Here is a 12,500-nt window from a genome sequence, read left to right as displayed (position 1 = left end):
TAAAATCTTTTAAAAAAATTTTTTATGGAGTCAGTATAGAATAGTCACATGGGTCGCAAGGTGCATGTGGTCTCCTTTATCTTCTTAAGGAAGATAAAATGTGGGGAATTCCCATTTATTTCCATAAAAGTATTTTGTCCCTTAATATTAGAATGTTCACAGAGACTACAAATAAATGTTAATTCCCTGTTATCTCACATGCTAAGAGAGCACGGAATATTTCACAACTTTTAATAAAAGTGATGATTATATCATGTATTACTGTAATATTCTGCACAGAGCAAGTGTTCAATCAGTAACATTAACCATACTCATTTGCAAACTGTTAGCTGGTTAATTTTATTTCCAAAAGAAATAATAATAGTTTCTACACTTCTAATCCAGAAAATTGAGCAAACTTCAGTAGGAAACTCAGTATTCCTGCTTCAACCATCTCATGTAGCCATATGCATTTTAGTTTCACAGATTACAGCGCACCATAGTATGATGACTATTGGGAGTCCAAGGAACTTCTAGCCTATGAGCAATCTATTATAATTTTTTAATTTGAAAATTTTTTTCGGTATTAAAAATTTTTAATTTTAGTACTTTAAAAATAAACTATTTTTAGAGTACCTTTAGGTGTACAGAAAAATTGAGCAGAAAGTACAGAGTTCCCATAAACCTCTTCTCTCCTCACCACCATTCCTCCCACACACACATATTTTTATCCTTATTACTAATAATCTGCGTAGCTTGGTATATTCGCTATCATTGATAAGACAATACGGATATATTATTATTAACTAAAATTCATCATTTGCAGTAAGAGTTCACTCTGTGCTGTACACTCTCAGGTTTTGACAAATATATAATGACAGGTATCCACATTACACTGTCATTCAGAATAGTTTCACTGTCCTAAAAATCCCACTCACCTCCCCCTTCCTCTCTCCTTCTTCAAACTCCTGACAATCACTGACAGTTTTACTGTCCCCACAGTTTTGTCGTTTCCAAAATGTCATATAGTTGGAATCATATAGTATGTAGCCTTTTCAGACTGGCTTCTTTCACTTAGCAATACACATTGAAGGTTCCTTCATGTCCTCATGGCTTGCTAACTCCTTTGTTCTAATCACTGACCTGTTAACTTTATCTCTGAAACTCTCACATTAAATTTAAGTTGAAATGCCACATTTATACCCTCAGCTAACATGTCCATGTATGACTCACCCTGTAATACTCAAAAGGACTGTTTAGTAGGAGACTCATATAGAACACTTACCGAGATAATTCATTCTGGCACTGAAACTCTCCACTTTAGGACATGCCTCAAGGAAGTCTTCTGATAGAGATGTAATGTGGTTTTTACTAAGATTTAAAATCTTCAGTTCCTTCAGGCTTAATGGGGAACATATTTCTGGTATTTTATTTCTAGTCATAAGAAACAAAGTGAGGATTAAATGTCATAAATGCATATGCCTTGAAGAAAAAAAAACAATTCACCTTCAAAGAAGAGCATCAAAGCAGATTTATTTTTAAATTAATTGTAAAAATTGATAGAAGCTATAATATTAATTCCCTCAATCTTTTATCATATGACTGCTTGAAACCCATTACTATGGAAAGAATGTCAACATATTTTATCAGTCTTACAAAACTTCAATGTAAAGCAACTCTTTTGTATTTAATGAACTCCCTTCTTACCCTTCTAAAATGAGCTGTTCCAATTTCTCTACCACATCACCAAGGTTCTCAGGAAAAGAAGACAGCTGATTATATGACAAGTTAAAATGTTTCAAGGTTGGGCACTTCACTGCAGGATCCAAAACTACTGAAGGGCTGATGTCGTTTCGAGAGACATCGAGGTTGGCAATACAATTCATTTTCAACAAGTAATAGGGAAATGATGTAAATTTATTACTGTGCAAATCCAAATGTGTCAAACACTTCAGGGTCTGGAAAGACAGTATTTTAAAATTATCTAACCATTTGAAAACCAACTGAAAAACTTGAAGTTAGCTAATACTTCTGCCTTCCATACCTCCGGTACTAGAACCATTAAGAATTTTCCCCAAAACTGAGAACACAATCCACAAGAGAACTTCAGTATAACAACTGGTCCAACCATCCCTGCTATTATGTGTGTTAAAACCAGGAAAATGTAAGAGGTAAAGTGTCAAAAGCAATTCACAAAAACAAGGTTAAGAGTTTAATTCAGTTTCTTGGTAAATCATTCCTGCCAAGAGTGAAATGGAAGCAGAATAAGCCTCAATAAATATTTGAATTATTTAATGAATAAACAGTATAAAATAATCCCAGGGATACATTTCTTAAGGACTAGATTTTAGAAATTTTTATATATTTTAATATAAATAATATTTATAATATATTATATTTAATATATTTAAATATTAAATTAATTAAATATTTAAATTATTAAATCTAAATAATTAATAATTATTAATTATAATAATTAATAATTATTTAACCATAAAAGTAGTCATTGTATACATGTTTTGTTTAGAACCCCCTCTTTGTCATGAAACCCTTTGTTTCGAATTTCTTTTTTTATTTTATTTATTTATTTATTTGAGAGAGAATGAGTGAGAGAGAACATGAGAGAGTAGAAGATTAGAGGGAAAAGCAGACTCCCCAAAGAGCTAGGAGCATGAGGTGGGACTCGATCCTGGACGTCTGGGATCATGACCTGAGCCGAAGGCAGTTGCTCAACCAACTGAGCCACCCAGGCACCTGTTTCAAATTTCTAATCTCCATTTTTAAGCAATTTTTAATTTTACCATGATAACAGGAAACTTTCCATTTATATGTCAGTTTTTTAAAACTTGGGAGTGGATTATTGTAAAGGCTAAAATATCAAAACAATCTCTTCTCTATGCTCCTCTGTATATATCAATATATTTATCCTCAGAGAAATTCTAAAGCGTTTGATGTGATCATAAAGCTTATTAACGGATCTTTGCCCCAGAAGTTGTTTGGAAATATCTGCCATTGTTTCAGATCCTACCAGATTATTCAGAATGGAAGATTTTTAAATTCTTTATTCCCAAATTTTAATGGAGAAATTTTTTGGTAGAGATAGCTACAAGCAGTAATTTTAAAAGTGCCATCTAGTGGTGCCTATTTAAAATTTCCTTGAGAGAAGATTCTGAGCTTGTCTGGTCTTTGAATACCCTTAATGTATCTTACCGTGTCATGCTCTTTTTGAATTGTCTTTGCTTTAGTTAGGGTCAATTCTAGTTTTCTTTATTTACTCTTTAACAAATATTTATTGAAGGTCTACCAAGTGTCAGCCATTAATTCTACCATAAATTAATTCAATAATCATCTATTGAGCCTCCACTGTATTTAAGACCTTATTTGGTACTGAGAATAGACATGAACAAACCTGAAACAGCTCCTGTTCTCAAGAAGTTAACAGTTAAGTTAAAGTCTCAAAAGAATTACAAATTTTATAGGTGAAAAAAAAAGAAAAATGCATTTGCAGTAAAACCAGTGTTTTATAAAGGATGATCCTTCATCAAACTTTGCAGTTCAGTGTAATAATTTAATTTAACAATTTAAATATTTGTATTCAATTTTTTTTAATTTGTCAAGATAGGTTCTTTGACTTCTGATCCATCATACATTAAAATGATGAACAAAGTCAGTATTCTGAGAACTACTCTATCAGCAGATCATTTTATACTTTAATTTTTGAAAATAGGAATGTTGAGAAAAAATATCAACTTTTAAGTTGCATGTAATTTTCTTTTTTTATTTTTTTTGTCAGAGATAGTGAGCACAGGCAGACAGAGTGGCAGGCAGAGGCAGAGGGAGAAGCAGGCTTCCCGTTGAGCAAGGAGCCAGATGTGGGACTCGATCCCAGGACGAGGGATCATGACACGAGCCGAAGGCTGCCGCTTAACCAACTGAGCCACCCAGGCATCCCTGTAATTTTAAAACTCATTAAGTGTCTCAGGAATAGTTTAGTTGAGCCTCTATATTTTGCAGATGAGGACATGAAGGCTTAGAGTGGCCAGAGGAACACATACTTATTGTTAGACAGTTGGTGGCTGAGCCAGAGCCAGTGCCACCAAACCAGGTCTAATCTAGTCTACCTCTTCACACTGTTTAAGTTGTCTTCCTAGAATTCAATAATTGAAGGCATGATGAACATGCAGCCTGGATACATCCTACCATGTACCACAGATCATCTGGACAGAACCTAGGATTCCTTTTTTACCAGATCACCATTCCTCAAAGATGCTCCTGAACACCACACAGACTAAGATCCCAATGTGAAAACCACAGGAAATGGGGAACTACTGTCAAATGATGCAGAAGCAGATCCTTCTTTCTAAAGATTTAACCATGCAAGTTAGATAGAAATACAAAAGCTCTTCGAATATCCTGAGAGTTAAAAGAACAAATTAAATTTACTTCACAGAGTTGTTGTGGAAAGCTCGTGAGTGCATTCTGATGAAGCTCCAGCTTTTCAAGATGCTCCAAATGACCACTGATACCGCTTTTCTGGCTCAAGGCATCAATATCTCTTAGTTCATTTGCTGAAAGGTCTAATGATGTGATATATTCTCTCTCCGAAGCCAGGGAAGAAATGCTGTCTGAATGCCTCATATGGGATTGAAGTTTTGATGACCCTTTTGTCAAAAACAAACACACAATGGAAATATGAGCAAGGAATCTAAGTTCACTTGGTAAATATTTACTGATCACCTACCAGTGTCAGACTCCTTTCAAAGGCACTGGAGATTCAGTAGAAAACGAAACTACAGAGCTTACATTCCAGTTGCAGAGATGGACAATAAATAATAAATACTTAATCAAGTGGTAGAAGTAGTATAAAAAAAAAAAGGAGACCCGGAGAAGGGGATGAAGAGTGGCGTTGGTGATGGTAATATTTACATTCCAGAAAAGTAGAAGAAAGGATAGAAGAGTCAATCTTTCATAGCACCATAAAAGGTAAAATTTTAAATATGTAATTGTATTTCATTCTTCTATAGTGTGTGATACCATTAGACATATAATTTGAAGGTTATGTAAGATGAGTTGAACACCCAGAAAATCTGAGTAGAGGAAACTGTTATTAACAAAGTACTGCATTCTGCTCAAAATATCTACTTATTTTTTATTACTTTCAAATACTTACTGAGTGAGTCATCTGAAGACAACATTTTTCTTTTTTGCTTCAGTAAATCTTCATGATCGAAAATAGGTCCCTATTTAAAAAATAGACAGGTTTAATAAAATCACTATCAGTTTTTGGAGCAAAGAGAACATTTCCTATTCTTTAAGAATCACTGTAAGATGTCTAGTTAAAACACTCAGGAGACTAGCCACACCATAAGACATAGACCTACCCTGGGCTCCATACAAATGGAGCTCTGAAAAGAAAAAAGGAAAAAAAATCATTTTGAAGTATACTTAGTACACATATGGCCCAAACATGCTAAAAAAATGAGCATGAGCATGAGTATTTAGAATGGTTTATACATATATATATGTGTATCTGTGTACATATATACCTATATATGTATATATATAGATATATATGTATACATATATACATCTATATGTAGATATGTAGATATATATCTATATATGTACACAGACACACACACACATATTCTATATATAAAGTTTTCATATACTAGGGAATTTCTGCACCAGTAGCTCCTAGCTTTGGCAAATAATTTCAGTTATCAAGAGACTATCAGTAACAAAACACACAACATAATGACAATTTAACTTACCAATGAGTTGGAATGCCTTTGCAAATTTGGTGAGCAACGCTGCAAGGCACGATCTCGGTAAAATTCTCCTACACTAATTGAATTAGATTTTCTTTTCACAAGAAATGAGCCTTCACTTCCTATTTTTAAATGACAAAATAAAGGCAAATAAAAAATGCTGACTCAATCATAAGATGCTAGTATCATAATACAATAATCATAAAAGGTTAAACATATATTCATTGATGGAAATTGCTCAATTTCCACTGTAACATCCTTAAAATAGAAATAATAAACTATGTTGGCTTTTCATTTTCAAAATTCAGCTACATTTTTCTTCATTTATAAATATTTATTGAATGGCTGTCCTAGACTAGATACTGAACAAGTGCTGAATAAAGATAAGCAGGAAAAACAATCCATGCCTGATATGAGCTCATAGTATAGTAGGAAAAAAACAAGTAAAAAAAAAATAGTTACATGTTATAATAAATACATGTGTGTACAGGAACCAAAGAAAGTTTATACTTAAGCAAAGAAAGTTTATACACAAATTTGGAGCACTGGATGGCTCAGTTGGTTAAACATCTGCCTTAGGATTAAGCCATCTTCCCAGGGTCCTGGGATCAAGCCCCATGTCGGGCTCCCTGCTCAGTGGGGAGTCAGCTTCTCTTTCTCTCTGTCCCTCCCCCCATTTGTGCTCTCTCTCTCCAATAAATAAATCTTTGAAAAAAGAAAGCTTATACACATATCTGATCAATGTCATTCTTTTATGTTTCTTTGATTTGCTCTCAGAAAATTTTTATTTAAATTTATTTAAATATTGGAATCACACTAAATTATCTCACATTCAGGAATCTTGAGAACGCCTCTATTTAAATTCCACATTATGTTATCTCATTTATGGAATGACATTAAAATGAAACTGAGTTTAGTTGGCATAAGCATCTTGAGAAAGAAGAGAAAATAACTTATTTTAAAATTATGGATTTAAAGAAAATAAGGATCAATAAACAAATTATATTAAGGATAAAAAATTTGGAGACATTACTGAAAAATCATGAGATTATAAATTCTACCACTCTCTATCTTACAAACATACAGAATTAATTTTAAGTATCAAAACAAATTTAAAAATCTATATATCTAAAAATCAACTTTATAATACTCTATATAAATCTTAAAATTGATAAAAAGACTTCCACTTCATTCACTATTAAAACAATTTATCTTACAACTTTAATTATTTTATGCTTAAATATCTTACTAAAATAGACTTCACAGTTTAATTACATTTTTATCTTATAACTATTACATTTTCATAATTATCCTATTTTATGTCTGTGTATGTTGTGTTAGCATATTGTTCATAGAAGCATCAAAGGCATTTTATAATTATATTTATGTCAGCATTTCTAATTTTTCCTTTATTTAAAAATACTTAAAGTGCTGCCTGGGTGGCATAGCTGGTGGAGTGTCCAAGTCTTGATATTGGGTCAAGTTATGATCTCAGGGTTCTGAGATCAAGCCCTGTGTCAGGCTCCACACTAAGCATGGAGTCTGCTTGAGATTCTCTCTCCTTCACTCTCTGCCCCTCCTGCTCATGCTCTCTTTCTGCCTTCAGCTCAGGTCATGATCCCAGGGTCTTGGGATCAAGCCCTGCATCAGGCTCTCTGCTCCAAAGGGAGCCTGCTTCCTTCTCTCCCTCTGCCTGCCTTTTTGCCTACTTGTGATCTCTGTCTGTCAAATAAATAAATAAAATCTTTAAAAAAAAAAACTGCAATCCTTTATGTTTATGCATCTAGTAGTAGAGCTCCACAACATGACTACAGTTTCAACACTTCTTTGCCAAATACAATAGGTAGAGAGAAAAATTAGTAAAGATATGGAAGACCTAAGAAACACAACCAAATTGATCTAATTGACCCAACAACTGCTGAATACATATTCTTTTAAGTTAAAGAGCATTCACCAACATAGACCAACTACTTTAAAAAACAGCCAGAAAAAAAAAAAAAGAAAGAAAAGAAAAACAGCCAGACACAGATGAGAACAGACTATATTGTCTTATTCATATAAAACTTAAGAAAATACTAATTTAATCTATAATGACAGAAAGCAGATCAGTGTTTGCCAGGGACCAAGGATCAGGGTATTTTTGAAAAGGTATAAAGGAAATTTTTTCGATGATAGGAATGTTGCATAATTTAATAGTGGTGATGATTACATGGATGTATAAATTTTTCAAAACCCATGAAAACACACACTTAAAATGGGTGCATTTTATTTTATATTAATTATATCTGAATAAAGTTGATTTTAAAAAGTACTTGGGCCAGAGATTTGGGGATTCAGGGAGAACACTTACTGTTTGCTCTCTCAAATACTTTTATCTCTTACCCAAAGTTTTCATTCTTATCACGTCATTAAAAAAGCAACTCACCCCATTTTTACCAAACTGCTTGTATTAAATATGTCAGTTCTATAACTGTCATTATATATATTGCCATGACAACTTTTTAAGTTATTTCAAGGTGTTATTAAAATATTAATATTATTTTAATCCTTCTAAAGGTAAAAATCTATTTGGGAAGCACTCTCCCAGACACTTTACATACAATTTCTCTAATTCTTATAAATAATCCTGGAAGGTTGGCAACACCATCTTTATTAAGGGTAAGGTGCTTACACAAGCCACAAAAGGATCTTGTCAATAAAGGAACATGGAATCCAATTCTAGTCTGAGTCAAAGTGTTTTCACTACATTAGTCACCATTCACTGATAATGATCGGTATTATAATACTTAGGAAATGAAGAGATACATTTTCTTGACAGGCATCACCTTAACTGGAATTAGTGAGAATTAACTACTTCTGATAATGAACACATTCTTCCTCAAGTTTTCCAAATAAATTAAATCAGGTTTTGTCTCCGTTTCTATTGTTCAATACCAGTGTGTAAATGTTTGAAAACAAAAAGGGAATATTTCTTTGTAATAAATACCTTCACTATCCAGGTCATCACTTTGACCAAAAACACTGTCCACATAGGAGTCTGGAATGAAGGTCCATTCATCAAATTTATCAAGTACTCCTTCAGGAAAGTTCCCATTGCTGCCTGAGGCTGCCCCTTCCTCCAAAGAACTTTTCATCTGATATCTGAGCACCATTCTTGCTAGGGTGGATCCTATGTCTACAATAAAAAGATAGACCAGTCACTTAGAAATCAAGAAACATAAACATAGATCACACCAAAGTTCCTTATGTATCTTCATGCTTCTAGAGAATTTTTTACACATTTCTTTTTTAAAAAAAAATATTTATTTTTTTATTTGAGAGAGAGAGAGTGAGCACAGGGAGGGAGGGACAGAGGGAGAGAATCTCAAGCAGACTTCCCACTGAGCATGAAGCCCAACACAGGGCTCGATCCCATGACCATGAGATCATGACCTGAGCTTAAATCAAGAACTGGATGCTTAATGGACTGAGCCACCAAAGCACCCATATACTTATTTCTCACTTTATAACCATGATATTGCATAAGAAGCAAGCACTGAATTTAAATTTTTTAGAAATCATAAAAATTTACTCAAAGCTTTGGTGTAGTGACAAAACTGAATATTTTATGAAACTACAGGAAAGAGCCTGGGCTTTGAAACCTGACAGGCCTGTGTTCAAATAACAGTAATGGCACTTGCAAGTTACATAGACTCCCTGAGTGTCAGTATCTTCACTTGGGAAGTGAAGATGACAACATAAGGTTATGAAAAAGATTAAAGTAAATGATGCAGGAGCACCTGGGTGGCTCAGTTGGTTAAGTGTGGTCTGCCTTTGGCTCAGGTCATGATCCCAGAGTCCTAGGATCAAGTCCCATGTGCCCAGTGAGGAGCCTGCTTCTCCCTCTCCTCCCTACTCTTGCTCTCTCTCGCTATCTCTCTCTCCCTCCAATAAATAAATAAAATCTTTAAAAATAAAATAAAATAATAAAATAAAAAGAGGAAATGATGCATATAAAATGTTTAGCACAATGCTTAGAACATAGAAAATGCTCAATAAATTATATTCTTGTTTATAAACCTTTTGCTAAGTGATTCATTCCACTGAGAAATTTGGTGGAATTTGAAAGTTAATATCCTTCTATTTTACTATATTTTATATTATGTTCTATTATGAAGAAATAAGTTTGCCAAGTCCTCATTGTGCTACATATAGCTTGGCAATTTCTTCAAATACAGGTGTATGTGACTCGGTCAAGTAGTAGCTGAAAAATGTTTTAAAGCTATGAATCCAAAATGTTCTTTACTCAGTTGAGCTGCCAATATAATTATGGCCATGCTCTCCAATGAATCAAATGACATTATTGTACTTTTTTAATTAGGAGAGACTTACCAAATATAAAAAAAAAAAAATCATGCATAACAAAGGGAATACAATGGGTGGTAAATCTCCCTTCATCCCTTTGCAGGGGGCCTATAATCTCTCCCCATCAGAACTCAGAGATTCAAGTAAGCAGGTTGTTGGCAAGAGACATCTTGAAGTGATGGAACACAGGATCTAATCATATTTCATTAGTTTCCAAGGTCCGCAGAGGCAACCAGGGAACGAATTTCTGGAGTTTTTCTTCTGACATAAGTCTTTTCATATTCAAACTTTATGACTACCATATCTCAACTGTGTTTTCGCAAACATCAGTATACTAAAAATGCTGTCCTTCGCTTTTTTATTTTTTTTTACTTAATAATGCTCTCTACATCTGAACATTTTGATTAGCTATATGTTTTTCCCCCAACAAATGCAAAGCATCCTATTGCATGAATGTACCATGATTGATTCAAATAGTTCCTTTTGAAGAATATTTGGGATTTTTTCTCATAATTTCTTGCTATTATAAAGGATATTTTAATGTGAATCCTTGTATATGACTTTTTGTGTACATTAAGAATGCCTTTATCATGAAGTGACTCTTAATCTCACAAAACAAACAGGGTTGCTGGGGGGAGGGGGTTGGGAGAAGGGGGGTGGGATTATGGACACTGGGGAAGGTATGTGCTATGGTGAGTGCTGTGAAGTGTGTAAACCTGGCGATTCACAGACCTGTACCCCTGGGGATAAAAATATATTATATGTTTATTAAAAAAAAAAAAGAATGCCTTTATCATGGATTTCTATCCATATATAACTGGGCAAAAAAGTATGGATGTGCATTTAAAATATTAATGGATATTACCAGATTGTCATTAAAAGAGGGTAATTTAAATTTATAGGAATATTGTGTGGAATGTCTATTTCCATGTATGCTTATCAACATAATTTATTATCAAATTTTGAATTTTGCCAATATTTTAAATATTTAGAGCACCTAATATGTGCAAAGTACTAGCACAGATGCTAAAGTTACAACAATGGAAAAAACTGACATTGACTTTGTGATGCATGTAATCAATCAAAAGGTAGATAATAAAAAGAAAAAATACAATTATACAATGTAATAAGTGCAGTACACATAAGAAACAAGGAGCTACAGAGCGTGTAGGTGGATCTTCCAACCAGACTTCACATGGGCAGGAATGTTTTCTTATAAAAAGTGAGAAGGTGCTGAGGCAAAAAGAATGAAGAGACAGGCAAGTGAGAGAAGGTAAGGGAGTTAAGCAGTTAGAGTACCAGTGGGAAAATCCTGGAAATAAAAGTACATGACGCATTTAAGAGACTTAGGCAAATTCAGCCTCACTGAATCTTTTAGGGCCCACCAGAATGTTGGAGACCTGGAATTTGGGGAGGCACCAATAAGCATAAAGATTACTTTCCTCCAGCAGCATTCAGCTACCCTAGGGAAGGGAAGGAAAGAAGCAGACTGTTGGAGTGAACAGGAATAAGGTTTTACCAGGTAAATGCATCAGGAAAATGACAGTAAAGAAAACATGCTATTGACCAGATAGTCCTTAAGGTGAAGAGTTGTAGAATATGACCACTGTTGGGAAGGAAGTGGGCATGGGAGTAAGTTGTCAAAGGCAAAGCAGGGAGCTCAACTTTTAGAAACACAGTTAGTATTAATGACTGACATCCGAAATGACAGAAGTATTAATGGAGGATGATGTTAACTTGTCATCAACATACTTAATATATATTAACTTGAAAATATGAAGAAAATACATCCTTAATTGAAATATTAAAAAACTGAAAACTAAATATGTTAACATGAAAATGCAAAGTATATATATGTATATGTTTCTACATATACATTTTGATGCATATTATATGTAAGCATATAAAAAAATCTAGTAAGTAAATCTACATTGATTGTCTATAAGGAATAAAATAATTACTGTTATTTTCTTCCTTACAATTTTTGTGTTTTTCTATTCTTAGAATAAGCATGGGTTACTTTTGTAATAAAAAAGAAAATATATCTGGGGTGCCTGGGTGATAAAGTCAGGTAAGCCTCTGCCTTCAGCTCAGGTCATGATCCCAAGGTTCTGGGATTGAGCCCCACATCAGGCTCCCTGCTCAGCGGGGAGCCTGCCTCTCCCTCTCCATCTGCTCTCCCCCAGCTCATGCTCTCTTTCTCTCTCAGGTAAATTAAATCTTTAAAAAATAATAAAAATAAAATAAAATATATATTTTTTAAAAAGCAACTGCTCAGAAGATCCCACTATTTGGCTCTATCTTTATAAAAGATGTACTTGCTAAGTCATAAAGAATTAAATATAATATCGTTTTACAGCATTTCATGACCAAAAAGAATCAAAACCTTTCATGACCAAAACGATA

The 12,500-nt window shown here is 33.7% G+C and overlaps 1 protein-coding gene across 2 annotated transcripts in view; it reads right to left on the bottom strand.

The window, feature by feature from the left end:
• LRRK2 (leucine rich repeat kinase 2) overlaps positions 1–12,500 on the bottom strand; it is a 132,336-nt gene that overhangs the window by 71,213 nt on the left and 48,623 nt on the right. For both annotated transcript variants that reach the window (XM_059402899.1, XM_059402900.1), the window contains exons 20-25: positions 8,737–8,925; positions 5,754–5,872; positions 5,150–5,219; positions 4,423–4,640; positions 1,687–1,937; positions 1,265–1,413 (exon numbers count right to left, since the gene is read on the bottom strand). In XM_059402899.1, coding sequence (XP_059258882.1) covers positions 1,265–1,413; positions 1,687–1,937; positions 4,423–4,640; positions 5,150–5,219; positions 5,754–5,872; positions 8,737–8,925 — 996 coding nt within the window. The remainder of the gene's footprint in view (positions 1–1,264; positions 1,414–1,686; positions 1,938–4,422; positions 4,641–5,149; positions 5,220–5,753; positions 5,873–8,736; positions 8,926–12,500) is intronic.

Source organism: Mustela nigripes, chromosome 6 (assembly GCF_022355385.1).
Source record: "Mustela nigripes isolate SB6536 chromosome 6, MUSNIG.SB6536, whole genome shotgun sequence".
NCBI lineage: Eukaryota > Metazoa > Chordata > Mammalia > Carnivora > Mustelidae > Mustela > Mustela nigripes.
This window is presented reverse-complemented; position numbering and strand designations above follow the sequence as displayed.